The sequence below is a fragment of the Pagrus major genome, chromosome 8 (genome assembly GCF_040436345.1).
Source record: "Pagrus major chromosome 8, Pma_NU_1.0".
Classification (NCBI taxonomy): domain Eukaryota; kingdom Metazoa; phylum Chordata; class Actinopteri; order Spariformes; family Sparidae; genus Pagrus; species Pagrus major.
In genome coordinates, this window is record NC_133222.1 from 12,632,272 (window position 1) to 12,660,271 (window position 28,000).

At 42.4% G+C, this 28,000-nt stretch overlaps 2 protein-coding genes across 6 annotated transcripts; both read left to right on the forward strand.

The window, feature by feature from the left end:
• Positions 1 to 135: 135 nt before the first annotated feature.
• On the forward strand, positions 136 to 17,772 carry LOC141000818 (protein phosphatase 1 regulatory subunit 12A). Of its 4 annotated transcripts, none has more exons than XM_073471691.1 (25): positions 136 to 503; positions 4,867 to 4,997; positions 5,219 to 5,337; positions 7,291 to 7,447; positions 7,575 to 7,719; positions 7,810 to 7,884; positions 8,006 to 8,085; positions 9,607 to 9,812; positions 9,903 to 10,012; positions 10,098 to 10,292; positions 10,433 to 10,515; positions 10,617 to 10,706; positions 10,858 to 10,959; positions 11,045 to 11,149; positions 11,229 to 11,319; positions 11,412 to 11,555; positions 11,648 to 11,753; positions 11,856 to 11,959; positions 12,086 to 12,145; positions 12,267 to 12,289; positions 12,395 to 12,458; positions 12,561 to 12,665; positions 14,234 to 14,284; positions 14,480 to 14,530; positions 16,452 to 17,772. In XM_073471691.1, exons 1-25 carry the CDS (start codon positions 228 to 230, stop codon positions 16,536 to 16,538), a joined length of 2,760 nt encoding a protein of 919 aa, XP_073327792.1. In that variant the 5' UTR covers positions 136 to 227; the 3' UTR covers positions 16,539 to 17,772. The 4 variants fall into 4 exon arrangements, with proteins under 4 accessions (XP_073327792.1, XP_073327791.1, XP_073327793.1 ...); XM_073471690.1 differs by having other exon boundaries at positions 151 to 503; positions 10,095 to 10,292; positions 16,452 to 16,628; XM_073471692.1 differs by having other exon boundaries at positions 151 to 503; positions 9,631 to 9,812; positions 10,095 to 10,292; positions 16,452 to 16,628.
• Positions 17,773 to 18,943: 1,171 nt separating this feature from the next.
• pgghg (protein-glucosylgalactosylhydroxylysine glucosidase) lies at positions 18,944 to 27,877 on the forward strand. Of its 2 annotated transcripts, none has more exons than XM_073472839.1 (14): positions 18,944 to 18,969; positions 22,065 to 22,401; positions 22,498 to 22,708; positions 22,789 to 23,224; positions 23,307 to 23,426; positions 23,782 to 23,913; positions 23,983 to 24,094; positions 24,291 to 24,363; positions 24,441 to 24,577; positions 24,668 to 24,801; positions 25,544 to 25,639; positions 25,729 to 25,826; positions 25,909 to 26,123; positions 27,404 to 27,877. In XM_073472839.1, the coding sequence occupies exons 2-14, from the start codon at positions 22,158 to 22,160 to the stop codon at positions 27,478 to 27,480; spliced, it is 2,085 nt and encodes a 694-aa protein (XP_073328940.1). In that variant the 5' UTR covers positions 18,944 to 18,969; positions 22,065 to 22,157; the 3' UTR covers positions 27,481 to 27,877. The 2 variants fall into 2 exon arrangements, with proteins under 2 accessions (XP_073328940.1, XP_073328939.1); XM_073472838.1 differs by lacking the exon at positions 18,944 to 18,969 and adding an exon at positions 20,864 to 21,064.
• The last annotated feature ends 123 nt before the right edge of the window (positions 27,878 to 28,000 follow it).

The window sequence follows — 28,000 nt, forward strand, 5'->3', positions numbered from 1 at the left end:
AAAGAAAAGTATGATATATACACTGTCCCTCCCTCTGGACTTGGAATGTCCCAGCAGCACCTGAATGCAGCAGGAGTGCCACAGAAGTTCGCTCTGAAGTTCACGGTTTCGTTTCCAGTGTGTCCACCAGGGGGCACAGCCCGGGGGGAGGCTCGGCTCAATCCAAACCCTCCACTCCGCTTCTCCTCGTACCATGAGCTGAATCTGTCCGGGACAGACCAGGGAAGATGGCGGCCACTGACCATTCCCGGTCCGAAGCTGCCAAACAGCGACGGCAGGATCAGCTGCAGCGATGGCTGGGCTCGGAGACGGATCGGACGGGGTCGGAGGCCCGGGAAACCTTGAGCGGTTCCGGTACGCGGCGAGCGAAGGTCCGCTTCGCCCAAGGAGCCGTGTTTATGGCCGCCTGCTCCGCCGGAGACCGGGAGGAGGTGGCAGCGCTGCTCCGGCAGGGAGCTGACATAAACCACGCCAACATAGACGGACTGACAGCGCTGCATCAGGTAGGGAAGCTAACGCGACTGTGTAACTTTTAACAAGTGTGTGTGTGTTTGTGTGTGTGTGTTTGTGTTTGTGTGTTTGTGTTTGTGTGTTTTATGAGTGAAGGCGCCGCTAACAGTCGCACGAGCAGCGGCGACCGTTCACCGTCTATCCGTTAACTTAACGGTCGTCACGGCGAAGAAGCGTGAACGTCTCGTGGAGTCACGAGCTGAACACGTCCCGTTAAATAAAATAAACACGTTTCTGTCGCTTTTCAACGTGGCAGCCTCAGTAAAGTTAGCTTAAAGCTGAACTCTCGCTGTGTTTTCCCGGCAGCAGCGGCGTTTCTGGCCTTTGTAGACAGCCTCAGTTTGGTTTATTATCCTGTTGGTAGGCTGGGCCGTCCGCACTGTTGTCTTTACTAAGTTACAGGCTAGTTTTTCTATCACAACTTGTAATGTGTGGAGGGCAGCGAGCAGCAGACGGTAAAAACCGGTCACACCAGAGCCTGCGGGATCAGTTTGAGACATTAATAGGCACTGACTGGTAGGCTCGTGTCAGACAGTCCCTGCTGCAGTCTCAGTTAAATAGTAGGTCAGTGAATTCAGAGAGGTTTTCATCATCTGATCATCAGGACTTAGGTTGTTTTTTTTTCTGTTTTTTCAAGCAGCAGGGTTGTGCAAACTACCAGAAAACTACCACTGTGTTTGTGGCATCTGTGGCACCATCATAAACGGATGGTTCGGCCTTCAGTTTTTAACAACAGTTTGAAGATTGTTGCTTCTGCATGCCCCAAATTGGCCGCACTTCTTCTTCTTCTCCTTCTAAGCATGTTCCAGTCTTAATGCAGCTCAGCCTTTAAGGTCCCTCCCTCCCCTCCACTTCAGTCATAACACAGAGGAGCCGTCTGGACAACATCACTGTCACACAAGCCCTCACTGATGCAGTATTTCCTCTGCTTTTATGATACCGCGTGTCATAAACACATTGCTGTGTCTTCGCATAAGGTGATCTCACATTCTCGTGGATTTGACTTTGGTATCTAGGCACGCTAGACGGCTTAAATGTTGGTGGTGGTGCTTTTTAATTTTCCTGCCCACTGGAGCTGAATTGTAGCTCAGCGAGCCTGATGTCATTGGTGTTTTCCCTCATCGTGTAAGTATGAGTGTGGTGCCTTCCCGTGACCAGTTCAGATTGAGCATGCTCCAGCCCGGATGTTGGGTAAACGTGCCCTCCTTCGGCGGATCCACGTGTGGGACCGTCACCCAGTGTGGTCCCTCCATCCCTTTCTCCCCTGTTGCTCATCGGTCGCCTCGCAACCAGAATTAAATATAGGCCCACTCTCTCCAAACTTTCCGTCCTCTCCATCCAAAGCCTTTCTGTCTTCTCCACTATGCTTTCTCTCTCCTTTGTCCCCCTCCTCCCTCCTCCTCCCCCTCGTCTCCCTGCCTCTCTTTCTCTTTCTCCTTCCCTTTGCCAATTCCCCATGGTGGGGACTTTTAGGGATTTCGGATGAAGAAATGGAAAACATTCCTCAAACAGCACAAGCTGCTGTTGTCAAAGGCGATTTCCACAATGAGTCACTTGATGACCCAGTGAAGGAGTCTGCTGCTGGCCGGCTGTGTGTGCACCCTCGTAACGCGCAGGGTGCGAGAAGTGCCCTCTGTTCATTCATTCAGCTGGGAGCCCCCACTTGTTCAGAGGGCTCCCCCTCTGCTGCAAGTGAACGCTGCTTTTGACTCGCAGGGTTCTGCCTCTACGAGCCTCATCTCAGATCGACCCCTACTACCACACTAATTATCTCATATTATGACCGAGGGTGGAGACTTGTAGCAGCTTTGTGATTAGTTGATTTACCCCTAAAGCAAAGCCTCTTACAGTTGGTGGCTTAAGACGGCCTGATGGACGAGGTTCTGTCCACTACTGACACTTGCTGCGATGATAATGAGCGGCCGGAAACGCTGTCGCATTAGGGAGGGCAGTCTTTCTCTGAGAAGATGTCATCTCATCAGCTGTTAGTGATGTAGTTGATGTGATGTAGCTGCATGTGTGAATAGTAAAAATCAAGAGTGGTGCCTTAAAGGTTATCCCAGTAATTTAGCGAGAAGTATGCGTGAAAGAGGCTATAGAAACATGCTGCTCATCCAGGTTGTACCCGTCCATTTAGGGCTGCATGACAGTCAAATGCAGCTTCTTGTGACACTTGGCCATATTGCATTTGCGATAATATTTTGATGAATTGTGCAGCCCAACATCCATCTATCCATCCATGAGACAAGACATGAGGAAAAGTGGGAAAACAAGAATACATAACTGTTTGATTTGTCTCAAGAAAAATGATAAGTTATATCTGTGCCCTTTACTTACAAAAGCGCAGACTAATCTAGGGCTGCAGCTAACAATTATTTTCGTTAGGCTATCAAAAAAATCTGCAGATTATTTTAAAGATTAATCGTTAGTCCAGAGCTAAAACCCAAAGACTCCTCATTTATTATCACAAGTGACAAAGAAAAGCAGCAAATCCTCACATTCAAGAAGAAGGAACCTGCAAACGTTTGGCTTTTTTTTTGCTTGAAAAATGACTGAAATGATTAGTCGATTAACCCTCTAGTGTTTTCTCTGTACATTTTTTTCTAGCAGTGATGACAGCGGGTAGTTTTTGGTATTTTTTCCACGTCCATCCCTGTTGGTCTGTTCTTGTGCTATAAGTGGCTGCAGCACTAATATTGTTCATATATGGTCACTTGATCATCGTTAAACGGCTACTTCTACATACTAGACCTTATGTTTTAAATTTCCAGTTTGACCTAGCTAATGTTCTCACTGTGATGCTCCACCACTCATATATGGATGTAGAGGAAACACGGACACTCAATTCAGGCTGATCTGTTTTAGAGCTACCTGCTGGTGTACACTGCTGAATCTTTTCTAGGGATCTCAGTGTTGGTCTGTTGGTCAGCCTGTGCTCCACTTTGCTCCAGACTGAAATATCTCAACAACTATTTGATGGATTGCCATGAAGTTTTGTACAGACGTTCAGGTTCCCCAGAGGATGAATCCCCTGATTTAGTGTCACCATGAGGTTGACATTTGTGTTTTTGAGTGAAATGTCTTAACAGTTATTGGTTGGATTGTCATGAATGGATATTAATTTCTAAACAACTTTGATGATCACTTAACTTTTCATCTAGCGCTGCCAGCAAGTCTAAATTTTGGACAAGAGAAGCAATATGACAACTTTACTGTGGGCTCTGGAAAATGCTATTTAACAAACAAATGAATCTATGATGAAGTGATAGTTGCAGCATTATTGTACGTCAGTGCGGCCCAGTCTTTACACAACAGCTGTAACGTTAGTCAATTGAAAGAAAATTAATATCAGAACTATTCCAGCTTTTTAACTCTTACAATTTGCTACTTTTTTTTTCCTTTATGATAGTAAATGAAGAGTCTTGACGATGTAGCTTTAGGCTCTGGGAAATTGTGATGGTTATTTGACACAATTTTTTGATATGTGAGAGACTACGCGACCAAAAGTGAAAATAATCATCTGTGTAGTCGATAACTAATGATATTAGTAAAGGACCAGTACTATTTCGTGTTACTTCTTCTTTGGGAGGCTCTGCAGTCTTTAAATTTAGGCAGTTGTTTATCCGTTCAGCTCGTTGCAAAGGTCAGTAATTAAAGTGTAAAACCCTCATTGATAAAAAAGAAAGATAAAAGAATTTTAAAAAAAGGTTTTTTTTTGTACAAATGACGACTTACTTTGATGTTAGTGCGGAACTCATTTTCATTCTGTCCTGTTTCAAGATTAACACTGTTTAAAGACATAATAACCAGAGCTTTTTTGCGGTATAAAAATTGGGGTGTACACAGATTGCATTCTCTGAGTTTTTTTCTCATAACTAATAGCTGAAATTAAAGCAACATATCAACATAAAACCATGAGGTCCTCATGAGATTCATCTTGGGACCTGTATTGGATCACATTGGGATCTTAGCTAGACCTCGCCTCGGGAAAAGCAGTTAAATAGATTCGCTGTTTCACTCACGCCACAGAATGACTGTTTTGGAAAGTACTTGAGGGCTTTTAGCAGCCCACTTAACAGAAAGTCATTACCACGAGTAGACACAGTAGTCATTGTTTTAGTCCCAGTGCTTTGGTTGAATTTAATAGATTTTGGAAGTGACTGCAGTTTTGCCTTTCACAACAAACCAAAATGAAGAGGGTCAAAGACCTTTTCTACTGAACCCAAACTGGACTCTGACTGACATTTGCTCTCTGGTTTCACTTTTTTAATGTGCGCAGTGGGGATTCTTATAGTAAACGACAAACAATAAACACTTGTATAGCAATCCATCATGTGGCTGTGTGTCCTCTGGCAGGCCTGCATTGATGAAAATGCTGAGATGGTGCAGTTTCTGGTGGAGAGCGGGAGTGACGTCAACAGAGGGGACAACGAGGGCTGGACTCCTCTGCACGCTGCAGCCTCCTGCGGTTTCATCCAGATCGCCAAGTGAGTGTTGGCCATCACCACACTGACACGTCACTGCCATTATGATTTAAAGTATTCAAAAAGTGTAGACCTACATTGCATTTTCAGTTCAGAGGTAGACACTGTACAGGATATTGTAATAGACAATAGTGATGTCAGGTCAAAGACATTAAACTAATGTATGTTATATAGTATTCCAGTTCTAGTGTCACTCTATGTTGATTGTGTGTTTGTTTTTCAAGATACCTGATAGAGCACGGCGCTCACGTCGGAGCGGTGAACAGCGAAGGAGAGCTTCCTCTGGACGTGGCCACAGAAGACGCCATGGAGAGACTTCTCAAAGGCGAAATCAAAAAACAAGGTGACGAGCCTAATGTTGCATCTTGTCAGTCCTGTTGAGACACGGCCGTGCACGGGATGACAACCACAAAATGTGACAGTATGTGCATGTTGTCATCAGATTTAAGGCTAATGTGAGGCTGTAATCAAGCCTGCATGATCAGGCTAAAATGATAACTGTGCTAGATGCTAGCATCACTGTCAGATACTAAATATAGATAATCTACTCATCTTTGAGAGCTTTATTTATTTTTGTTTCCTCAAATTAATCTACAAATGTATCATCAGTCTAGCCTCAGAGCCTCTTTCCAGATGTATCCAAAGACAAGACAGTAACAGAGTAACTAGGAGCGTGATGAATGGCAACTGTAAAATACCACATTGTAGATCTAAATTTAGACAATCAGCTTTCTCCATAAAAGGCTTTAAACTCTGGAATACATTACTAACTGAAATCAAACCGATTCCTGATATAAAATCTTTTACGATAAAGGTGAAAGCAAACCAGAGCTGTACTCATTTTAAGTAATTGTACATTTGATAATTGTGTATTGATGTACTGTGGTATGTGTGTTGTGGTATTTTCATTTCATTGATTTTATATTTCATTCATCATTTCCATATCTATTGTATATTGTGGTTTTTTGATTCTGACCATTTAAAGCTGTATGTTTGAATTACACTGTACATGTAAAAACCCAAATAAGGCAAAAGTTTAAATTTAGCAATAGCTATAAACTGTGTGCAGCACATCAGATGTTATGCTGCATTGTCCCTTTTAGAGCTCCTGTCAGTAAGACAGTTGATTTTTGAGTCTCATCCCCAACTCGTCAAACACTGACCGTCTTGCTTTTTTTGTCAGTTTTACTAGCTTACTAATAGGAGCTTTAAATAAGATTTTAAAAATATCACCCAGAGTTATTAATTATAAGCTCTGAAACAGTAAGTTGATTATTTAAGTCATTTTTCAAGCAAAAACATTTGCCAAACATTTCTAGCCTCTCAAATGTGAGGATTTGCAGCTTTTTCTGTTTTATATCACAAATCGTAAATGTAAATATTCTTGGTGCTTTGGGCCATTTGTTGACCAAAACAAGCTGTTTGAACATGCCACCTCAGGCTTTATGACATCATCATGAGCATTTTTCACATTTAATTGACATTTTAGAGACTTAATGAGTCTTGCGATAAATCAAAAAAACTTAAAAAATTGGCGGAGCAAAATGGCACAAGCAGCTCCAGCCGTTCCACCTTTCCATCTTGTGACATGATGAATGACATTTTGGGGCACGTTAATCAGAGTATGCACGGCTGCATGTTTAAAAGGAATATTAGAGGAATATTCGTTTTCATTAGCCATGTAAACAGCTGAGTAGGGAATGTTGTTGTCTTCAGAATAAGTGAAAAAATTGACTATTTTGTGCTTGTAAATGTAGCTAGTTACAGCATCCTCTCAAAAATCAACATGTTGTAATGGTGCCAGTATGCCAGGGCAAAGTTATTTATTCATCTGATGGTTTGCATGAGTGGTTCTCAACAGCTTTGGCAACAGCGAATTTTTTCACAATTAAAATGAATGAATGAAAGTGAAATCACACAGAGCTCAGGCTACTTGAAGCGCAAAAACAGAGTTGAGTCCTGTCCCGTTTTTACAAGGGGTCACATTTAAAGCACACGTCCGCTCTGAGCAGACAAAAATAGGCAAAGAAATGAGGACAGAGTCAATCTGTACCAAATGTTCTGTGACCTCCATAGCACTGAAGTGTACCGAGGCTCCAGGCTTATAACTTTATCACTGTCAAATACACACATTGTTGAGATCCATCATGCAATTGAAATCACTGAAGATAAATGAATACGAAGCTGAATATTTTGTCCTAAAGTATGTTATAAATTAAACTGACAATGTTTTTTTCAGATGTATTTAATCAAATGTGTTTTTAATTGCAACTGTTTGTCCACGTGTGCATCACAGGAATAGACGTGGACAAGGCCAGAAAGGAGGAGGAGAGGATCATGCTCCAGGACGCCTTGGCCGTGCAGGACGGGGGCGGCACTCTCACACCTCACCCAAACACCAAAGCCACCGCTCTGCACGTTGCCGCTGCCAAAGGCTACATCGAAGTCCTGAAGTGAGCATCAGTCCACACACACGAGAGCGATGACAGCTCGTTAGCATTTGTCTTCTTCCTCATGGATATTCCTGTCATCGTCTCCCTCTCTTATTTGTTTCTCTCCCCTTTTCCTTGCCTTGTTCAGGGTGCTGTTGCAGTGTGAGGTTGATGTGGACAGCAGGGATATTGACGGCTGGACTCCCCTGCATGCAGGAGCTCACTGGGGGCAGGAGGAGGTGTGCAGCCTGCTTGCTGACCACATGTGCGATATGGGTGCCGTCAACATTGTGGTGAGTGCGAGACAAACGCAATCGGCATAAACATATGTCTTTAAAGCCTCTAAATGTGCCACGACTGACGCTCTCTGAATGTCCCTGTAGGGCCAAACACCTATAGATGTTGCCGATGAGAACCTTGCCGACACTCTGGAGGAGCTACAGAAGAAACAGAACGCTGTGAGTCCACCTTCACACAGGCTCCACAACTATCTCACTCAGTTAGATAAACCTGATATGATTTATCGCATTACAGCGCCGAATGTTCTCCGTGTTTATGTGTGTTTATATTCCTCTTCAGTTACGCAGCGAGAAGGAGAAACAGACTCCTGTTATTGAGACCAGCCCGCAAATCACCATGGTACCAGTCCGCACACGCAGGTCAGTGCCAGTGTGTTGGTGTGTGGGCATGTGTTTAATGTGTGTGCGTGTCATTGTGTATGTGGGCACACGCTACGCTGTCCCTCAGCTGAATCCCAGTAGTCCCAGTACCAGTAGTTTGCATGCAGGTATGATGTTAACAGTCCCAGCATTCCTGTGAGCCACGTTACTTCTATCCACTGACGTAACACTGGATAGATGTAGCAGTCTGTGTCCCAGGTTCATACTGTTCCCACTGAACGTAACTGTTTTCAGTTTGTAGTGTGTACTGTACACATTGGAAAAAGACGGTACACCTTAAAAAAGCAACATCAGGGCTGTAACTAACGATTATGTTCATTATCGTATAATCTGATGATTATTTTCTAGATTAATCAGTTAATCGCCTATGAAGTTGTGAAAAAAATGTTCACCCCACTTACTAAAAGTTCAAGGTGTTGTCTTAAAGTGTCTCGTTTTGTCAGTCCAAACCCGGACGATATTCAGTTAAACCAGATAAAAGCAGGAAATCTACATATTTGAGAGGCTGAAAACGGCATGTTTGTTTTTGCCATATTTGCATAATAAATCATTTTAATGATTATTCTGTTGTCATGCATGCATCCTTAAATTCAGCATCGTTTTAATGGATACTTTTTTATACACTTCGACAGGGAGGAAAATAAAAAATAATAACTGGATTAATAAAGCATTGTAGCCATAGCAAAGGAGAATGATAAAAGAAAAAAGTAAGAAAAATAAAATGAAACAGTGCATTAATTAAAAACTAAAATGAAACAAACTAATTTGTCTTTTGATTTATCATTTATAATTGGCTCTTTGGGATTTGCAATATGGATAAAATCCTCCCTCACAGTTAAGGGGGGCTTTTTCTAGGCTTAGTCAAAGGGGACACCCACAGTCTCAGTCTGTGAAAACCACTGAAATAACTGACAAATCAATGTATCTTATATGTATATATACATAAAATTGCTCACAATGGTCTAATACAGCCATAGATTATATAGTGATAGTATTAATAATGTGGTTTACCCTGTAAGTGTTTTTAAATTGCCTTTAATTGATAATTAAAGTTATCAAATTTTACACAGCCAGTAAACACAATATATTTTACTTACTTTTTGTGAACTAAAAACCAACATAGTACACTATGTAATTGGTACAAAGCATGTACTTTGTAGTATACAGTATGTGGTTTGGACACACATTGTTTTGTCATTTGTGTGGAGGCTCTGTTGCTATTTTATCCCTGTGGGTTTGTGTAAAGTTCACATTATCAGATATTGGGGAAAGATAATCAAACATGTGATCAAATAAAAAGCTGTAGGTCAAAGTTACTTTTAACTTAACGGTGATAAGACAGCAATGGTGCACATGGCATCACAGAAAGTGACCCACTGTCCCGCCCACCGACGTGTTGCATGCTCGCTCTAATTGGCTGCACATGGAATGATTGCCCTCACTGATCAGCTCCCTGCATGCCACCTGTTGTTCCACCCCACCTTGGCCCCGCCCCTGCAGGACTTCTATCTCTCGTATGAGCAGCAAGGAGAAGATCTGCCTCCATGAGCGCGAGAAGCACCCGCCCCCGGCCCTGCCGAGCAGCCCGGCCGAGGATGAGGAGGAGGAAGGCCAGACGGGACAGAGCCAGTCTCAGAGCCAGGTGAAGGCGTCCAGCAGCTCCAGCTCGGAGGAGGAGAGCGAGTCGGAGAGCGACGCAGAATCGGGTAAGAGATGTTGTGTTTAAGGTGTTTTATCAGGTGGGTTTTATGACTTTTGCTGGTGATTCTTTAATGTGTGACCTTGCATGGTTTCAGAGAAAGCCAAGAACCGAGAAATCATAAACAACTTGAACAACAAACGCAACGCCACCAGCCTGCTTCCTACCTCCATGTCAACGAGTACTGCTGCAAGCCAAGTAAAAAAGGTAAAATATAAAGAGAAATTACGTAGAAGACATCTCGTGTCAGCAATACTGAACAATATAGGTGATGACTTCAACTCTGTAGCAGGACCCAAGCAAGCCCCCAACCACCGAGGCCCCGGGCTCCTGGAGAACGTCTCTGAGGAAGGCCGGCAGCTCGGTGACTCTGGGCTCAGCTGGACTGTCTGACTCCAACCAGGACCCCAGCAGACCTCCAGAGAGCGTCCTGGGCATGACCCGCTCTGCCTCCAGCCCCCGCCTCAGCTCCGAGCCCGAGACCAAGGTACAAGACCACAGACGCTCACATGATTCGAGGATTTTCACATCCATGAAACCTGCTATTATTTTATGACTCCAGATAAAGGCTTCTTTTACAGCTTCCATTCGCTGAGTCACATAGAAAACAACTGATCTCATTCTCAGGAGCCGAGGCTCGCCCGAGTACCGCCCATCCCTACACGGAGACTCTTCAGTATTCCAGACAGCAGCCCTGACAACTCCAACAGGTGGGCCTCCTGCGCTCTCATGTGCTCCTGCACTCGTGAAACCAGAATCTGTTTTTCTGAGTCACTGCATATGTGCCCTTGTCACCCTGTCTCTCTCTCAGTTGGCTAAGCCGTAGCTCCTCTTACACCCGGCGCCTTCATAGTCAATCAGGGAATGATCTCACTAGTTCCACCCCCTCTTTGCTTCACAGGTCAGTCATGCTGCTCACCGCCCGTCTTGTATTTGTTTGCTCTTCTGTTTGCTGTGTCACAGCTTATTATGTTCCCCCAGCAGTGAATACTAATTTGTGTGTGTGGCTGTGAAAGATGCCTTTGTGTCTCCAATGGGTTTTGTCCTTCCAGCTCATCTTATGGAAAGAGACTGGATGACCCCACTGTGACCTCAGCTAGCACAGGAACAAGCTCTGCCGGACTCAGCCGCCTTAATAGTGTCTTGGCCCAGAGGTACTTTGTTTTATACTCATTTAACAGTTTGTTTTTCTCACTTATCTTAAAGATCTGATGGTTACACTCTTTCTTTCTCCTCAAGACTCCCTCAGGAACAGACAGAAAAGAAGGATCATTTTGCCGTCACCACCTCCAACTCTCGAAGCACCACGACCACAGGCGAACAGGAGACCAAGCAGAGGCGCAAGTGAGTCAAGGCTTTTGTCTGTGTGTGTGGTTGGGAAAGATAGTAATGCATTGTGTCTAAAAGTGTGTGACTTGTGTAGGTCATATCTGACACCAGTGCGGGATGAGGAGGCAGAGGCACAGAGGAAGGCTCGCTCCCGACACGCACGGCAGTCCCGCCGCTCCACTCAGGTACAGGCCTCGCCCGTCACATGTTCACTGCAGGTTCTAGTTTATGTCAGTCTGGTGCATAAGACGGCGATATCTCTTTTTTCCCGCCAAAGGGAGTGACGCTAACAGATCTGCAGGAGGCGGAGAAGACAATGAAGACGGACAACAAAGGGAGAGAAAAGAAGGAGGAGGAGGAGAAGGAGAAAGAGAAGGAAGCGAAAGAGAAAGAAGCAAAAGCAAAGAAGGGAGAGGAAGGGGTGAGAGCCATATTTCAGAGTTATAGCCCTGCGTTGACTGCGCTTATATAATGTCATGTGACGTCACATAACAGGGGATACTGTATTTACAGGAAGTGAGCTGGAGGTCTCGTATTGCCAGTCTGCAGAAGTCTGACCTGCTGGGCCTCACACAGCCCACTGGCACTCCAAGGCCTCAGACTGGATCTGACAGGAGAGGTACGCATCACCACTTTTCAACATGAGCTAGAGCTCGACAATGTGGCGCTCGTTGCAATACTTGATTTGCTCTTAAACGACTGCTTTCTGGCATTGTTCCAGATGTTGAGGCCGGCACAGGGGAGAGTGAGACTGAGCGATGGGCCAGGGAGCGCAGGGAGAGGAGACAAGCTCGGGCCAGAAGGAAGGCACAGAGGACCGGGGAGGTAAACTCTCCAAACTTCTTTTTATCTGGATGGATAGTAAACAATGCTCACAAGAGAAGATAAATTCAGCGGCTGCAAATGTAAAGTGATAATAATTTTGTAATCTGCTGTCTGTGTCGTCTACAGAGTGATGACAATGATCCCAGTGGAGAGGAAGAGTTCTCAGGCAGTGGGCTGGATCCACAGGTGTGTGTGTGTGTGTGTCTGTGTCTGTGTCTGTGTCTGTGTTTATATTAGTTTGTGGTCTCAGTGGACTGTAACCTAAGACACCGGCTATAACTTGTTTGCTTGTCTTCTCTGTTTACAGACAGTCGGACGTTCGAGTTCCAGGTATGAATTCGGCCTTTGACCTGTTTGTGCTGCTGCTTGGGGAAAGAAAGAGGGCAAATCAATGTCTGTGATCGCAGTATCTCTGACCTCTGCTCCTCTCCTCAGGTCGAACATCTCCTTTAACGACTGCACCCAGGGAGGAGGCTCCGAGACCAAGGATTTTAAGAAGGTCAGCAGACAGAGCTGATTTTGAGGTCACAGCATTTGTCCTTCTTATTTGTCCCAGTTGTTTACTGCTGTGTTTGTTTGTGTGTGCGCCTCTGTGCCTCAGTTGTTCGAGGAGGTCTCCAGAGAAAACAGTCAGCTCCAGTCTCAGCTGCAGGACACCCAGAGGATTATCAGTCAGACCAGGCTGGACTTGGAAAAGGCCACACAGGTGATGACACAGACACACAAACTGTCACTGTAAACATCCCAATGCAAAGACAAAAGAAAGCATCTTGAAGTGGTAATTGACAGGTTTTGTAATTGTGGCGAGTGTTTCTGTGTTCAGTTCTGGTGGCTTTACTTGTAGACATCCTGTCTGCCAAAACCTTACTCTGTTTACCCCAAATACTATTTTTGAAACATGATGTTTGTTGTTTCCATTTTTCTCTGTGGTTTTTTTTCTTTGTTCTGAAAAACAACTCAAAGATTTGGATCGTCAAGCATTACACATGAAAATGAAAATCTGGAACTTTTAAAAGCAGAAATAGTTCAGTCACACAAATAAAAATAAAAGTTTGAATTCAATAGCAGTACAATTACTTGATTCTACAGCCTCATTTAGCAATAAACACAGCAGGCTCAGTTCAAGACGCTCAAGGGTTTTGCCTCCACAACCTTACTTGGTCTGGTATTACCAGTAGCTAACAGAGGCTAATGTTAGCAACATGTTGCTGTGCAACTAACATGACCAAGTCAGTGTGTCTATAGTGTGTCTAGTGGGAATTATTATCCCTATTTACGTCACAATATTTACATATGCATCATAAAAATAGCTTACTATCAATGGTCCATAACAGAGTGCTAACAACCTAAATGCATAGGATAGAAGAGCACAAAAAAAGCAAATTTAGATTCAGCTGTCAGATGAACAAGACAAATAATACAACCACAATATTTCCATGAATAAAACAGGAGCTGGAAGAAGAAAAACTTGTATAACCTGACCCTTTCTTAATGATAATGTAAGTGAGTGTAGATACAGAGGGCCATTCCTTTTTTCCTTTTTTCATTATGCCCCATTATTTTTCCTTAATAGATTCTCTTATTGATATTTGAGCAGCATTTTTGGTCATTATTACAGTTTCACTTCATATACTGGAATACACATCTGCTTTGCTGTAGCGCATGCATACAGACCGTAAAAGTTAGATTTCCTTCTATGATCCTCTTCCTTTCATCTTAATGTAAACAACCTCTGTAGATTTCCCGTTAATAGACTGTTTCTGGCTTTAGACATGACTAATTACATTTTCAAATCAACTAAATCTTTAAATTTCAACACATGACTTGATAAATTGTTGGTTTGTTCTTTTATATCCACCTTGTTTGTGTTATTGCGTAAGTGTTATTGCTCTTTTCTGTAACACATACAAAGGTTTTAATATAAGTCATCGACGTGTCGCCCCACACCTCTGTGCAGTAACCAAAATATGGAAGAATAAACAAGCAGTACAAAATATGAAGGGAAGCAAAATCTAAACTGTCCTTTGCTTTATTCAAAACACTTTTCTCTTTGTATATTCTCTATGAGGTTGTACAAGTATGAGCACAATCTATAACCATTTTTTATTTGATCATTTCAGTTACTAAAAAACAAAATTTTAGTTTTTTTTAATTGTTTAATTCAAGGATAATTTGTTTACCGTATATCGCTGCAGCCCTACTCAGGACTACTTGTGCTAGTGTGCGTCTGTTGTGGTGATGATTTCAATGTTACTGACTTATTGAATCCAACAGAGACAGGAGCGCTTCACTGATTGTTCGGCCCTGCTGGAGCTGGAGAGAAAGGTAATGCATCCCTGCTGATGACGTTACTTGTTGTAGCTTCAACTGCCTCACTACAGCCACCCCTGCTTTCTGTTGACGCTCTCTCCTCTCTTCCCCCCACTTGAACCACTTTCTCACCTTTTTTCACTCACCTTTATTGGTCCTCCTTCTTCTCCACCTCACCCCCCACTCTCCCTCACATCTCCCTGGCATCAGGACCGGAGGATGTTGGAGCTGCGAATGGCAGAGCTGGAGGAGGAGCTAAAGGTGAGGAGATGTTCACAGACACTTTGCATGCATCTGCTTGATTAGCTTGGCTTAGCTTGTGCAGGGCAGCAGTGATGTGGAGGTACACTGCCGTTTTATACAGTAAGCACTCTGTCAAGCTGTTTTCAGGTGGTGTGATGTGATTCACTTGGTTGTTTTTCACATGATGGATGTTTCTGTTTGCTACCTCACTACTACCTCAAAAGGGTATTTTTTTACCCATCTGATCCCTACAATCTCATAATTTTGGGTGTGAAATGACTCCTTTATAAATTGCCTGACGTAATACAGAAAGAAGAGAACAAGAATGTGAGTCCATTTCTCTAAGGGACTGCTCCGACATTCTGGTAAATATGCGCTTACTTGACATGTTGCCAGGAGTTAGACGAGAAGACTGATACCACTCTCTTGTCTTTATGGTGCTAATAAATCTCACCATCACCTGGTTAGCTCTTGGAAACAAGAGGAAACAACTATTGCGGACTTGTCTGAAGTTAACTTCAGTCTGCTGGTTGCCTGTCAAGATTGTTAAGCACCCCACCACCACCACACACACACCAAAAAAATAGCTGGAAAATCTGTTATCAGAGACAACACTCATCCAAGTGATCGTTTATTATCTCATCTCACCAGGGTTCACACAACTTGTTTTAGAGACAGCTTTTGTCATCAGCAGTGAGACTTACTGCAGTAGCTACTAACCAAATGTGTTTTCTGCTCTATTTAATTCATTACTTTTATTATTGTTTTCATGTGTCCTCTAACAATGTGTGTAACTGTGATAGTTGACTGGAGAACAGCCAGGACCAAGTTTTTAGTTTTATGAATATACAGACATGACAGTGTTATGAATCTTCTCATCTAACTCGCAGCAACAAAGCAAATTAATATATTCGCCCAAATGTCAAACTATTCTTTTCATTTTTATAACATGTTCTGAATCTATAAGGACAAAAAATATACTTGGTTTAATAATGATTTATATAAAAAATGAATATACTGTATATATCCATGCTTTTATTTCTTGTTCTCTGCCACCAGACTGTTTTTAGCTCATCCTTTTGGGCCTTTGACACTGTGATTTATCCCACAGAGGATTCAGACATGACTTGTTTGCAGTACATTAGTGCTTTTATAATATGCATTACCAAAGGTTTTCACGATACCACAATCGTAAACTTCAATACTAATTTATAAAACGATACTCAACACCTCTTTAGAAAATGTGATTGTAGAAATATTTTGTTTTTGTTGTTCGTCACTATGGTTCTTTTTTTCTATGAAATGCAGATATTGTTTGAAACGTGGTATCGAAAAAGTACTGGAGTATCAATATTTTGACAACCATATGCAGTACACAGTTTTGGTAAATGAACAATAACCGTATGTAAGTCCTGCTCCCGATTCCTGAGGCTCTGTAGCATGAGCAGGCAGCATTTCATCATTTCATGACCAAAGTTGCCAGAGTTAGGCAGCAAAAGGTCACCGTCCATACAGTTTAAAAACCTACCAACTAAAAAATGAACCAGCTGTCTTTCTTTCAGTTCTGCTTCCTTTTAATTGAACAGCTTTATTTGACATATTTCTGCATTGATTTGAATAAATTATCCTCTTCATCCCAAAGTGGCTCCTTAATTTAACAGTTTAACCGTTCTGTAGTTGTTTAATAGGCTTTTTTAGACATTTTAGCATGCCACTATGGATTAGCGGATTAACAGAAGTTTGCTGGTATTCTGTGTGCTAGCTCAGTGTCATGGCTTACTGCCACATTAAAATCATGTTAATATTATTAGTTACACCTGTACTTTTCCCTTAACATCTAATATCTCTTAATACATTAATGTGAACACAAGCAATAATGAAATTCAAACTGTTTTATTTTTTTATTTGTTTTTAATGTGAGCTCAACTTTCACCGCCAGGTTCTGGTTGACTTGAGAGCAGACAACCAGCGCCTTAAAGACGAAAATGGAGCACTGATCCGTGTCATCAGCAAACTCTCCAAATAGCCGGAGAGAGTGAGAGAGACACGACGAGCAGGGAACCCCCTCCCTCCTTCCCTCCATCCATCCATCCATCCCTCCCTCCTTCCACACATTCCTCCCGGTGCCAAAGAGAGAGAGAGGGGGAGAGAAGCAGCAGAATGTCCCACGTATATGAACACCACAGCTTGACTTGGATTGTGATGCCTCTCTGTGAACAGCTGGAGTGGCTTTTGTGTGCCTTTCAATGCCCGTTTGTCACAGGCAGACCTATGGCATCGAGGCCTGTGGCTCTGGTCAGAGGCTCCCACAGTCGCAACATCAGACTCGACAACAGCCAGAATGTCCACGGCTGGTCCAATGCACGAAACACGACATCTACTATGACTGTGCATCAGGGGGACATGCACACACATTCCTATGCGTGCATCACATACTTCCTCGATGCACATTCCACGAGCGCACAAGGCAGCTTGGGCCTTAAAGCTCCCACTTAAGTATTTATTTTTTTGTGAACACACTCACGTTACACATTCACGAATTTACCCCACTCACGGATCAAATGTTAGGTGTTGTCAGTAAAGGTTTTGGTGTAGTTCTTTTTAAAAACCCAGCTCTGAAATCAGACTCTGTCCTTACATTCAGCTACGTCCTGACGTTCAGTGGTGGTGGGGGGGAAGTCCATGAAGCTCTGTTGGGTTGTTTTGTTTCCACATGCAAGTGTTTGAACCCACCTACCTCTCCACCCATGCACTTCCCCACATCCATTTTTATTTTTGTGACCACAGACACACTCCATGCTCTTAAAAAAAAAAAAAAAAATGACCGCAGAACCAGGTCCGTCGACCGCAGCACTTTACTCTCTGCAAAGCAATAAACGATCTGCGAGGCTTTGCCCGTCCTCCAGACAGACACACTTAATATCTGAGCAGCGCCTTCTCACTGAGTAAGTGGAGGGAGAAGTTACCCATAGCTGAAGGTCAAAGGTCATTGCACAATTATAGGAATTGCTGTTCTGTCAAAGCCTATAATGCTATGAATGGTTTTAATTATTACCATTGATAAAGATTATTTTCATAGTTTTTCATTGTCAATTCCTCTCTTGCAAGGGAGCATGGTTATGTATATTATCTGTGTATAAATACTATTCTTGAACAATACCCTTTTTGAAGTAAAATTCCATGTAGCCTTTCTTCACATGTTGGTTTTCTAATATATTGAATGGATGTCTGCACCCTAATAAAAAAAAAGTGTGTTTGTAGCGACCGCCTGTTTATTTTGGACACTGAGAATTTGTATCAGCGCCGACATCTGTGCACAAAACTCCTGATTCAAGGAAACTTTTACGCAAAAGTCCCTGGCTTTTTACTAACACGTCGTATCAGATGGAGTCATCAGACTGCTAACTTTTGAGATTTGCAGTCACCTGGTGGTTTCCCTCTTTGCTGCTTCACCCACACTGTGCTTGTATCATCCCTGCGTACAGTACAGTCGTTCTGTTTTCTGGTAGCCAGATGTCCCACATCACTGAGGAGAAAGAAAGAGGAACAGCTGCAACACCGCAGCGCTCACACAAAGCGAACATGCGATGTATTTACAGTATGTTTGGACTGTTAAATAAATTTACAGCAGCTCCCAGGTGCACAGTACATCACGAGTGGCTTGACTGATATGATAGAAATGAGTGTCGTTACATTTGCTGGATGAGTGCTCAGCAGACGTCTGGGTGAAAGCTTTAAGTTGTCTTCTGAAGTCTCGTCCATCTGCATGAAGTGTATTTAACACCAGTCATCCATCTGTTTGTCTCATCTGAGAGCAGAGAGATGGACCACTGTCCTGCAGGGTAGAAGTACTGACAACAAGCTGAGCTCCTAATAAGGAAGGGCAGGCTGGCCGAGGCACTCTCTCTGTAAATATCCCTCAGGTCTGAGAAAGACAGAGGAAGGGAGCTGGGGAGGAAGAGGCAAGCGGATGGATTGCAGCCTTATATGGACAAAGCACTGCTTTTCCCAGGGTTTGTGGCTCTGACCCCCGGCATGATGCCAGATGCTACACAAACAGCTCCTCAGCGCCACCAAGTGGTGAAACTCATGAAATGCTGCAGTTCTTTACATGTTTGACAGCTTCAGACCAACTGAGGAATAATGTACCAAAACAAACCTCAGACTATAATCCTGTAATCAGGGCTACCAAAGAGCAAAGTGGGCAACCGCTTCAGAGGCTCTAGGTAGTTTGTGTCAGACACTTGGTGGTAGTAGATTTAATAGACACATGTTTGGTGATATGCTCTATAGCAGTTTTCTTCAATCCCTTGGGGACCCTGCCCTGTATTTTTTAGATGTTTCCCTGCTCCAACACACCTGATTTAAATGAATGGGCCGTCATCAGGCTTCAGCAGAGCTTGATGACGAGCTGATCATTTGAATCAGGTGACCCAGATTGAAGAATGCTGCTTAAGGTAATTTTTTAGGAAATTTACCTAATCTAATCTAGGCTTTGTTTTGTTTCTCTCTCAAAATGTTTAAATTGAAAATGAAAATGAAATATGAATCTGAAATATAATATTTCAGTTGATGTACATGGTGCATATTACAGGGCTACTCCAGGGATTTTGCTATCAGGTTGCAATAAACTCACAGGAGTCAGATTTTAAAAAGAAGCCAAGCTGCAGAGGTGGAGATATCATCCAGTCTTTTAATCTTTAGTATGTGTCAAGCCTAAAAAATGCTGGGTCCTACAATTCCCACAATGCAGTTAGATAACTAAATGCTCCTATTCTGTAACGCAGGCTTTCTATTAAAAATCTAAAGCTTGAATTCAAGTTTATTTTACTTTATTAAGCTCACCCAGAACATTATACAGCTGTTTTACAAATTGAGTATAATTTCCACGACAACAAAACTGAGCTGTAAAATTGGTGGATGTAATGAGCGCCTTGATACATTAACCCCTATGGCACCAGCTTGATCTCATTTTCGTGCACTGTTAAAGGGATAACTTCCACCTATGGCCCTCATTGGAGCAAGGGCCTGTGACCCAAGTATAGTTATGATAATAGTAGAACATTAATAATATGTATGTATTTGTAAAGCACTTTTCAAAGAACCAAGCTACAAAGCGCTTCGTGCATGAAAATCAAACCAAAACTAACCATGAAAAGAGGAAATGGAAAATACTCAAATTAGTATGAGCTCATAAAAGTGTGTCTTAAAGGATAAGTTCACTCAAAAATGAAAATTCAGTCATTATCTACTCACCCCCATCCCAATGAAAAGTCGGATGTCGGATTGTAGTCCACAAAAACATTTCTGAAGCTTCACAGCAAAACAGCGTTGCAGCATTCTCCTGAACAACTGTAGTGGATGGGGACTTACGACAAAACGTAAGAAAACAACAAAAAATATCTCCATACAGCTCGTCTGGCTTAATGCAAGTCTCCAGAAGCCCAAAAATAACATTCATATGAAAAGATGTTATTTACACCCTTTTTAAAGTCGAGATCTTCAGAGAGATTTTTTCTTTTCAAATCAATTTGGGATCTCTGGGCCTCTGGAGACATGGATTATGCCGGAAAAACTGTGTGGAGCCATTTTTATTGTTATGGTTTTTTTTTTTTACATTTAAAAACAAGTCCCCATCCACTTCACTTGTTTAGGAGAATGCTGCAACATTTTTTTTGCTGTGAAGCTCCAGAAACGTTTTGTGGATTACGAAACTTCATCCGACTTTTCAGTTTTTCAGGGTGAACTTGTCCTTTAAGAGGAGACATACAAGAGAAATGGTGATTCTCTCAGGCCCCTTTCCTCAAGCTAGTGGCCCCAGAGACTCTGGACTCTGACTGCAAAGACTTTAAAGATTTGTTGGCTAAAATGAGTAAAAACAAGAGCTAACAGCATAACAGTAAAAGATTAAGAGCGCCTGGTAAGCAGAGGAGAGAGGACATGATTTAGTTTGGAGAGAGTGACGTGGTACTTCTTGGAACAGATGGGATGAAAAGGTAAACACTCTCACTGTGACCTGGAGAGTATTTTAACTGTCTCGGCCAAGTGGTCCTGGTGTTTTAACTGTGCATATGTACGCACAAGTTGGCAGCCATTACAGCCTGGAAAAGACAAACAAAGGTGTTTATTAATATTGTTCAGATGTTTTTCTTAAAGCTGGGAGTTGACATCATTAATAGTGTGATGAGTGCACTTCTTATTTCACTAAAATCTGGTCGGTATATGCAGTGTTGTCCCCAGCTGCTTTACACACACTGTGACTCGTCCACCGCATGAAGTCCATGCCATGTTTTACACCAGACAATCCTGTCCAGGTTTTCTTTGCTGGACACACACAGCTGCATGGTCACCTCCTACAGAGTGATACTCGTTTCCTCAAACTTGGTTCCTTTGTATAAACTTTATTTGACTTTTCACTAGACATGAGCTCTAAAAGGAACTTCCTGCTGTAAACTGGAAACAACAAGCGCTTTTTCGGAACTTTTGCTTTCAATTTTCATTTCTTGCAGGCATTTTTCTTTGTTGCAGAAACAGATGGTTCTTCCTGTTCACGTGAGACTAAACCATTCCCACTGTAGTAATGTGTTAGAAGGAGTTATGCAGGATCTTTATGCCAACTGCAACAAGTGTGGCTCATTTTCAGGAGTGGTTCAGCCCTGATCGCTCAGATTGTATGTTTTATTTTCAGACAAAATTCAGACAACTTTACTTAATGAGGAGAAAGTATTTGCCCTGTTTTGTTCATTAAGTGACTCATGTTTTTAGCATGATGACGCCTTAGGATAATGTCTTGTGACACAAAAGTGTCAAAGTACACAGTCTACAAATAGCCTTCAACGGCAGGAGCCTGTGAAAAGTGTGTGTTGGTTTACAGTAAAAATTTCCAGTACTGATGTAATGTCTCTGCCCATGCATGGTGAACGCTATATATTTTAAAGGCTCGTCACACTGTATTTAGCCCGGGTCTGAAAGCATTCTTAGTCCCAGGCTAAAAGAGAGTTCACATTGGCACAGTCTTGGCACTTTTCAAAGTGGGCTACTTTAAGGCCTGCTCATCTTAAAAGTTAACATTAGTCACACATTCAAAAGGACATTTAACCCGGGGCTAGTAGATGTGCCGTGTGTTATATTTGCATACATACAGAACTTAACCATCATATAAAAATAAATTAAATAATCAGAATATAAGTGCTTTTCACACTGCACTTAGCCCCAGGCTCAGAAAAGACGTGTTAGTCTTGAATGTAAACATAAGTCCCGCTTTCCAAAGGATACTAACAGAGCTAAAAGCAATGTAGTGTCAATTGATAGCTCTGGGTTGGGGCTAACACTGGGTTAATACAAGTGGCTCAGTTATCACAGGGTCAACTCAAAAGCCCTGGACTAAGAATATGCAGTGTGAAAAGCCCTTTAGTTTAATCCAAGAATATTGTACAAATACTGTACACAACTGTTATAATCTCATTGAGGGAGTGTAAAAACAGAGTCAGAATATAGATGTTTTCAAGCCGTGTTAACTTGTAATGAGTGAAATAATCTTTCATTGTTCAAGAACTGGGACAAAATCAACAAACCCTGACTGCCTTTGAGGAACCAGACTTCTTGGTTCCATTTAAGGTTTCCAATTAAAGCGCCCCTCCTCGACATGTCCTGTGACTCAGACCCTTACATCTTTTCCACTGACACTCTGCCCGCTGACCGCCGCTTCCTCCCTCCACTGGCCAATGGGCGCCTGGGATGGAGGGTGTACAACAATACCATGCACATCGGTGGCGTGTATAATGGGGAGGGTGGACGGTGTCACCGAGCGGATGTCCCCTGTCCTTTCGCTGTGGAGGTGGAGACAGAGGAAACGGCCCAGCACACCTACAGCCTAGACACCCACTCAGGTAGCGTCCGCAGGGTTTGACCGTCTGGCTGCAGAACATGTTGCTGATCTTTTTTCATGCTGTGAAGAATGATCGCTGTCTCATCTTCTCATCCAGGCATTTTTACCCATACACTGAGCTCAGCAAATGTGACCATCTCACAGTCTTTGTATTCACACCGACGCTACTACAACCTGATGGTGATGGAGGTTCTGCTGGTGCGTCAGGTGACCTCAGAGGAGCCAGTCACTGTAAAGCTGGTCAGTTCATTCACACCTCAGAGCAAAGACATCGTGTTCGAGTCTGGTCCTGATTATAAAGGAGGAAGGTAAGGATGACAACGACACATTCTTGAATATACAGTACAAGTATGAAATCTCTCAAAGTCTACACCCATGTCTCATTCAGGTACATCCACGGAGAGACAAAGAGTGCTGAGGTTCCAGGAGGTTCCTGTTCCATGGTGCATCTTATCTGGAGCCACATACCCTCTACCCTGACGCTGCTTCCAGAGCAGAGCCAGGCTCGCTGGGGCTTCATCCTGGTCGGGACCAACAGTTTAGACACAGCTGAGGCCAGTTTTGATGAGGGCCTGGATCTGATGGCGGCAGGCAACCTGCGTCCGTCTCACGAGAATGCCTGGAAAGAACTGTGGCTGCAGAGCAAGGTGGAAGTGACTGGGTCAGAGACAATGAGCAAGGCCGTGATTGGCTGCATGTTCTACCTCCTCAGCGCCTTCCCCTCCATACATGACACCTCCAGCTCTTTTGGTGGCGTCAGTCCAGGTGGGCTGTCTAACGGAGGGGATGGTCAGGACTACTGGGGCCATGTTTTCTGGGACCAGGTATGGCTAGATATGTTATTTGCATGTTGTTTGTTTGGGTTGTATGATGTATCACACAGTGACCCTGCCTTCCTCTTGATAGGACATCTGGATGTATCCTGGCATAGCCCTTTTCTATCCCAAGCTAGCCCGAGCTGTGCTAGAGTACAGGGTGAGCACTATAGATGGCGCAAAGGACAACGCACAGAAGCAGGGCCACAAGGTATGATGATCAGAGGGATGAAGGTGCACAAGACCAAGAACAAGAATTGGGGACAGAACAGAAATATAAAAACTGTCAAAACGTTTTCTAACCTGGACCAGTCATTTCTTTGAGTCTTGTTGTCACCAGCAGAGACACTGATATGCCCAGCAACCCAGCCAACAAGGTGCTGCAGGCAACGCCCTGTAAAAACTACGTGTCATTTTTTCTGTTTGTTTGTATACGGATTAAACACACAATCATTTTTAGGGCTGATATCTTTAGTCTTTGTGTTTGTATTCTTCTTTAAAGTAAGAAGTACTTCTAATAATGAAACTGTGTCTGAGTCCTCTGAATCAGTGTTCTGTCTTTACAGGGACTAAAGTTCCCGTGGGAGAGTGCTGTGTCAGGGAGGGAGGTGTGTCCAGAGGACATTTATGGACAACAAGAGATTCACATAAATGGAGACGTCAGCCTGGCCTTCCAACGATACTTCTACCTCACCGAGGTACACTCTTTTATCACCATCATATTGCCTCAGCGTGTGTGATGATATTAACGGGGCTGTTGGTTGCAGGATCTGTCCATGTTCGCAGAGGGCCGGGGCAGTGAGGTGATCTATGGTGTGGCTGATTACTGGGTTTCTAGAGTTACCTGGAGCCCTGAGGACCAGAAGTATCATCTCATAGGTAAAGATTACTATTAGAAAGATGGTAATTCTGCTGAATCTATTGAACTTGACATGGTTATGGGGCAAATTCTTATTCAGTCATCTTGTTATGTTAATTTTGCTATTGTAAGATTTTCTACTTCTATATTCATATATTTTATATATTTGTCTATTTTTATTAAAATATCACAAAGTTGTCTCTTTTGTGCATTTAGGTGTCATGCCACCTGATGAATATTATTACAATGTCAACAACTCTGTGTTCACAAACGCAGTGGCCAAATTCAGGTACAGGTGTGAATATTTCCCTCTAGTCGATTTAAACTGATCAATACCAACAATACAAAAAGTTTCTCATCTGTCAGTCTCCAGTTCGCTGTGGAACTGGCTGCCCTCCTCCAACATCCTGCACCAACAGAATGGCAAGAAGTGGCCGACGGCCTCAAAATACCTTTCGACCAAGAATCCCAGTACCATCCCGAGTTTGATGGCTACGTTAAAGGTTCATTTTTAAGCCTTCTGACACTGACGTATATTAAAAAAACTGAGTGTTCATAACGTGATGTCAGAATGTCCTTTGGGCGTCTCACAGGTCATCCAGTGAAGCAGGCTGACACAGTTATGTTGAGCTACCCTCTTGGTCTGCCGATGTCCGAGGAGGTCAGGAGGAATGACCTTGCAGTGTATGAGCCAGTAACAGACCCCAGTGGTCCGGCCATGACATGGGTAAGACACAATTAAGGTTAACACTTTGACTGTATTATAGAGATTTATTGCCAAATGAACATATTAAAAAGATTATATTTTAATAATTTATAAGCCAAAACTTGGCAGTTGTGGAAAAAAGATTCAGGTACTTTAGTAAAGTAAAAGTAATGATATCATAATGTAAGAAAGTCTTGCATTCAAAATATTACTTAAAGATATAAGATTAAGATCTTTGTTATATATTTTGTTGAGTTTCCATTATCCTAAATGTTTCCAACAATGTTCAAACAAAGACAAACCTGTAAAGCCTATTGCTATAACTCAAGGGGAAATACGGACACCAGACGATTTGTCAGAGAATGAGGAGGGAAGTGGGCGAATGTGACTAAACACAACGTGAATAAAACTGTGATACATTACCTCGACCTTGAAAATTTCTGCCTGAATCGAGCCAGATAGATTTTCATCCACAACGGTGGTTATTTAAAAATGAAGACATCAACTGGTTGTGGCTGGTGGAGGTTGAGCTTTTTTGTTATCATCTTTAGACTTTTCAGTTGTTAAATCTTTTTTTTAAAACGTTAATCTGTAAGGTAACTAGTATCAAAATCTGTCAGATAAATTAATTTATTAGTATTTTGTGTGCACATTAGTAGCTATGTTTTACAGTGTGTCTGTGCATTGAATGTAAAAGACTGTTGCTGCCATTTCTTCTTTATTAGTGTATGTTTGCACCAATGCTTTTACTTTGCATTGTAAGAGTATGTTTGCAATCGGCTGGATGGAGCTCGGGGAGGCCGAGAAGGCTCAGAGTTTACTTCAGAAGTGCTTCAAGAACATCCAGGGACCCTTCCAGGTATCTTTCTGACTCACACACACTCTTAATACTAAAAACAGACCTCTTGACTGGAAACTCAGAGAATGTGTGATTACCTCTGCTCACAGGTATGGAGTGAATCATCAGACGGCTCTGGTGCAGTCAACTTCCTCACGGGTATGGGAGGATTCCTGCAAGCTGTGTTGTTTGGCTACACTGGCTTCAGGTCAGTATTACACCCCAATATACGTTTAGACAGAACACATGGGCAGTGATACAATGATTGACATACTGTGTTTTCTTTCTAGAGTTCAGAAGGAATGCCTGGCCTTTTCCCCACTTCTCCCCAATGACATTTCTGAGCTCTGCATTCGTGGTGTGAACTACCTCGGCAGTCAGATGGACTGGCTGCTGAGGAAAAATGAAGTTTGTATCATAGTGAGGGAACAGACAGGCAGTGCCAAGACTGCTGATCTACAGGTGGTCCTCAAGGCATCAGGAACTAAAATCCCTCTCCCGCCAGGTAACACACAAACATGCATGACATGCTGTCAAAGCAGCCCATTTTTTAGAATAACTTGTATTTTTATTTTTGCATGTTTGTTCATTAATAGCAAAAATACTTTCAAACTACAGGTCAAGAAAAGACAAGTGAATAATTGACCAAATGTGGTACATTTCAGAGAAAACATTGAAGGATAACTTCACCCAAAAATGAAAATTCAGTCATTATCTACTCATCCTCATGCCGATGGAAAGTTGGGTCATTTTTTTAGTCCACAAAACATTACTGGAGCTCCACAGCTAAACAGCATTCTCCTAAACATCTGAAGTAGATGGGGACTTGTTTTAAAACATAAAACCACCGAAAAAGTTTAATCCAGTTCTCTGGAAGCCCTGAGATACCAAATTAATTTGAACAGATATTATTTTCACCTTTTTTTTAAGATTCACAGAGTACGTAGAAGACCAAAGGCCGACAAAATCATAATTTTTTTAAAAAAACAAACAAACTCCTGCACGCTGTCCACTTAACTTACAATTACGTTTAATGACAACAACAAGTGGACAGAGTGCGGGAGTTTTTCATTTTTTTCTTCGTTTTATTTTTTCTCTTTTTTAAGATGAAATCTTCACTGTAGCTGCTACGCTAAAAGCATAAGTGCACACCCCATCCAAAGAATTTTCATTTTTGAGTGAACCTTTAATAATAAAAAAATACTTACAGTAGTAGATGAGGTCATTTTGAGGACACAGAATTTCAGTGACAAAATAATAGTCTTGAACTGCACGCTACAACTCCAGAAATGGCACCATCTGTCTTATTCAGGCGGAAAATGATGGAGAGCACTCACACGCTCTCCACTTAATGAGAAATGGCTTTTCAGACACTTAAGTGGAAAAAAGACAGACAGACATTTCCCATTTAGAGGAGAAAACTGTGGCCTTCAGGGACCTTAGAGAGAGGATGTGATGCTTCTGCAAAACAAATTCATACCTAGAGGAATTCAGTTTCTCAGTTATTTAATTAAACAATGCAGTTCATAAACATCCTGTAGTGCCGCTCCACCCCAATCCAAAATGGTACATGACAGATTACCTGTAATGGGAAAATGACTCCACAAGCCCACTGGTTTGAATTCATGTGTTTTCCTTTGCACCAAGCCTCACTTTTAAATTATGTAATGTTATTCAGCACTGCATTCCTCTTACTTTGTACCTAGATTTCATCTCATATGTCTTAATGACACGGAAGTAGTAACAGATTATATTTAATTGACATGTACTCATCTGTATTTCCAGGGCAGCCAGTAACTTTCCCTCGAGAGCCTGGGTATGTTTGTAAACAGGCTTGGACGTCTTCCTGTTGGCCTCTCTGAAACCTCAACCGGGACCCTCCTGATCATCATCATTTCATTTACCAAGAATTAAAGTGATGCTGACCAAGTCGTTTCATATCCGAGCTACTGCTTAGCTGTATGTTGGCATTCACTTGTGTAACCGTGGACAACGTGTATTAAAATTGCTCGCTATATAACACAGTGGGACCACAAATGAGCATAAAAACGTGACAAAATGAGTTTGTTTTTATATCATTTTACAGAATGTTTATCGTGCTTCTTTATTGGGTTAAAAGGAAAAAAAGGTTTGACATGAAAATCTGTCTTTCTGTTTCTTTTAGGTATTTGGTATTATAATATGCCACATTATGAAACCTTTTGTTTTGTAATTGACATGTATTCAAATAAAACTCCTTTCATTCTGTGCAAATCTTCATTCATTCCCCTTTATTTTCTCTCCTGGATTTTTTATACGAGTGTTCACCTTACCTCTGTAAGCTGGATCACCACCACAGCCTTTGTTGTGTGACTGATGGCTTCAAATATCCTGTTTTCTGGA

What these genes read in the sequence shown, in the direction of transcription:
- LOC141000818 (XM_073471690.1), top strand. Translation starts at nt 228, where the DNA reads ATGGCGGCCACTGACCATTCCCGGTCCGAAGCTGCCAAACAGCGACGG. An exon ending in AGGCGAAATCAAAAAACAAG is followed by an intron (nt 5,338 to 7,290) that starts GTGACGAGCCTA and finishes TGTGCATCACAG; the next exon opens with GAATAGACGTGGACAAGGCC. An exon ending in CTGCAAGCCAAGTAAAAAAG is followed by an intron (nt 10,013 to 10,094) that starts GTAAAATATAAA and finishes TCAACTCTGTAG; the next exon opens with CAGGACCCAAGCAAGCCCCC.
- pgghg (XM_073472839.1), top strand. Translation starts at nt 22,158, where the DNA reads ATGTCCTGTGACTCAGACCCTTACATCTTTTCCACTGACACTCTGCCC. An exon ending in CAGCCTAGACACCCACTCAG is followed by an intron (nt 22,402 to 22,497) that starts GTAGCGTCCGCA and finishes CTTCTCATCCAG; the next exon opens with GCATTTTTACCCATACACTG. An exon ending in GATACTTCTACCTCACCGAG is followed by an intron (nt 23,914 to 23,982) that starts GTACACTCTTTT and finishes TGTTGGTTGCAG; the next exon opens with GATCTGTCCATGTTCGCAGA.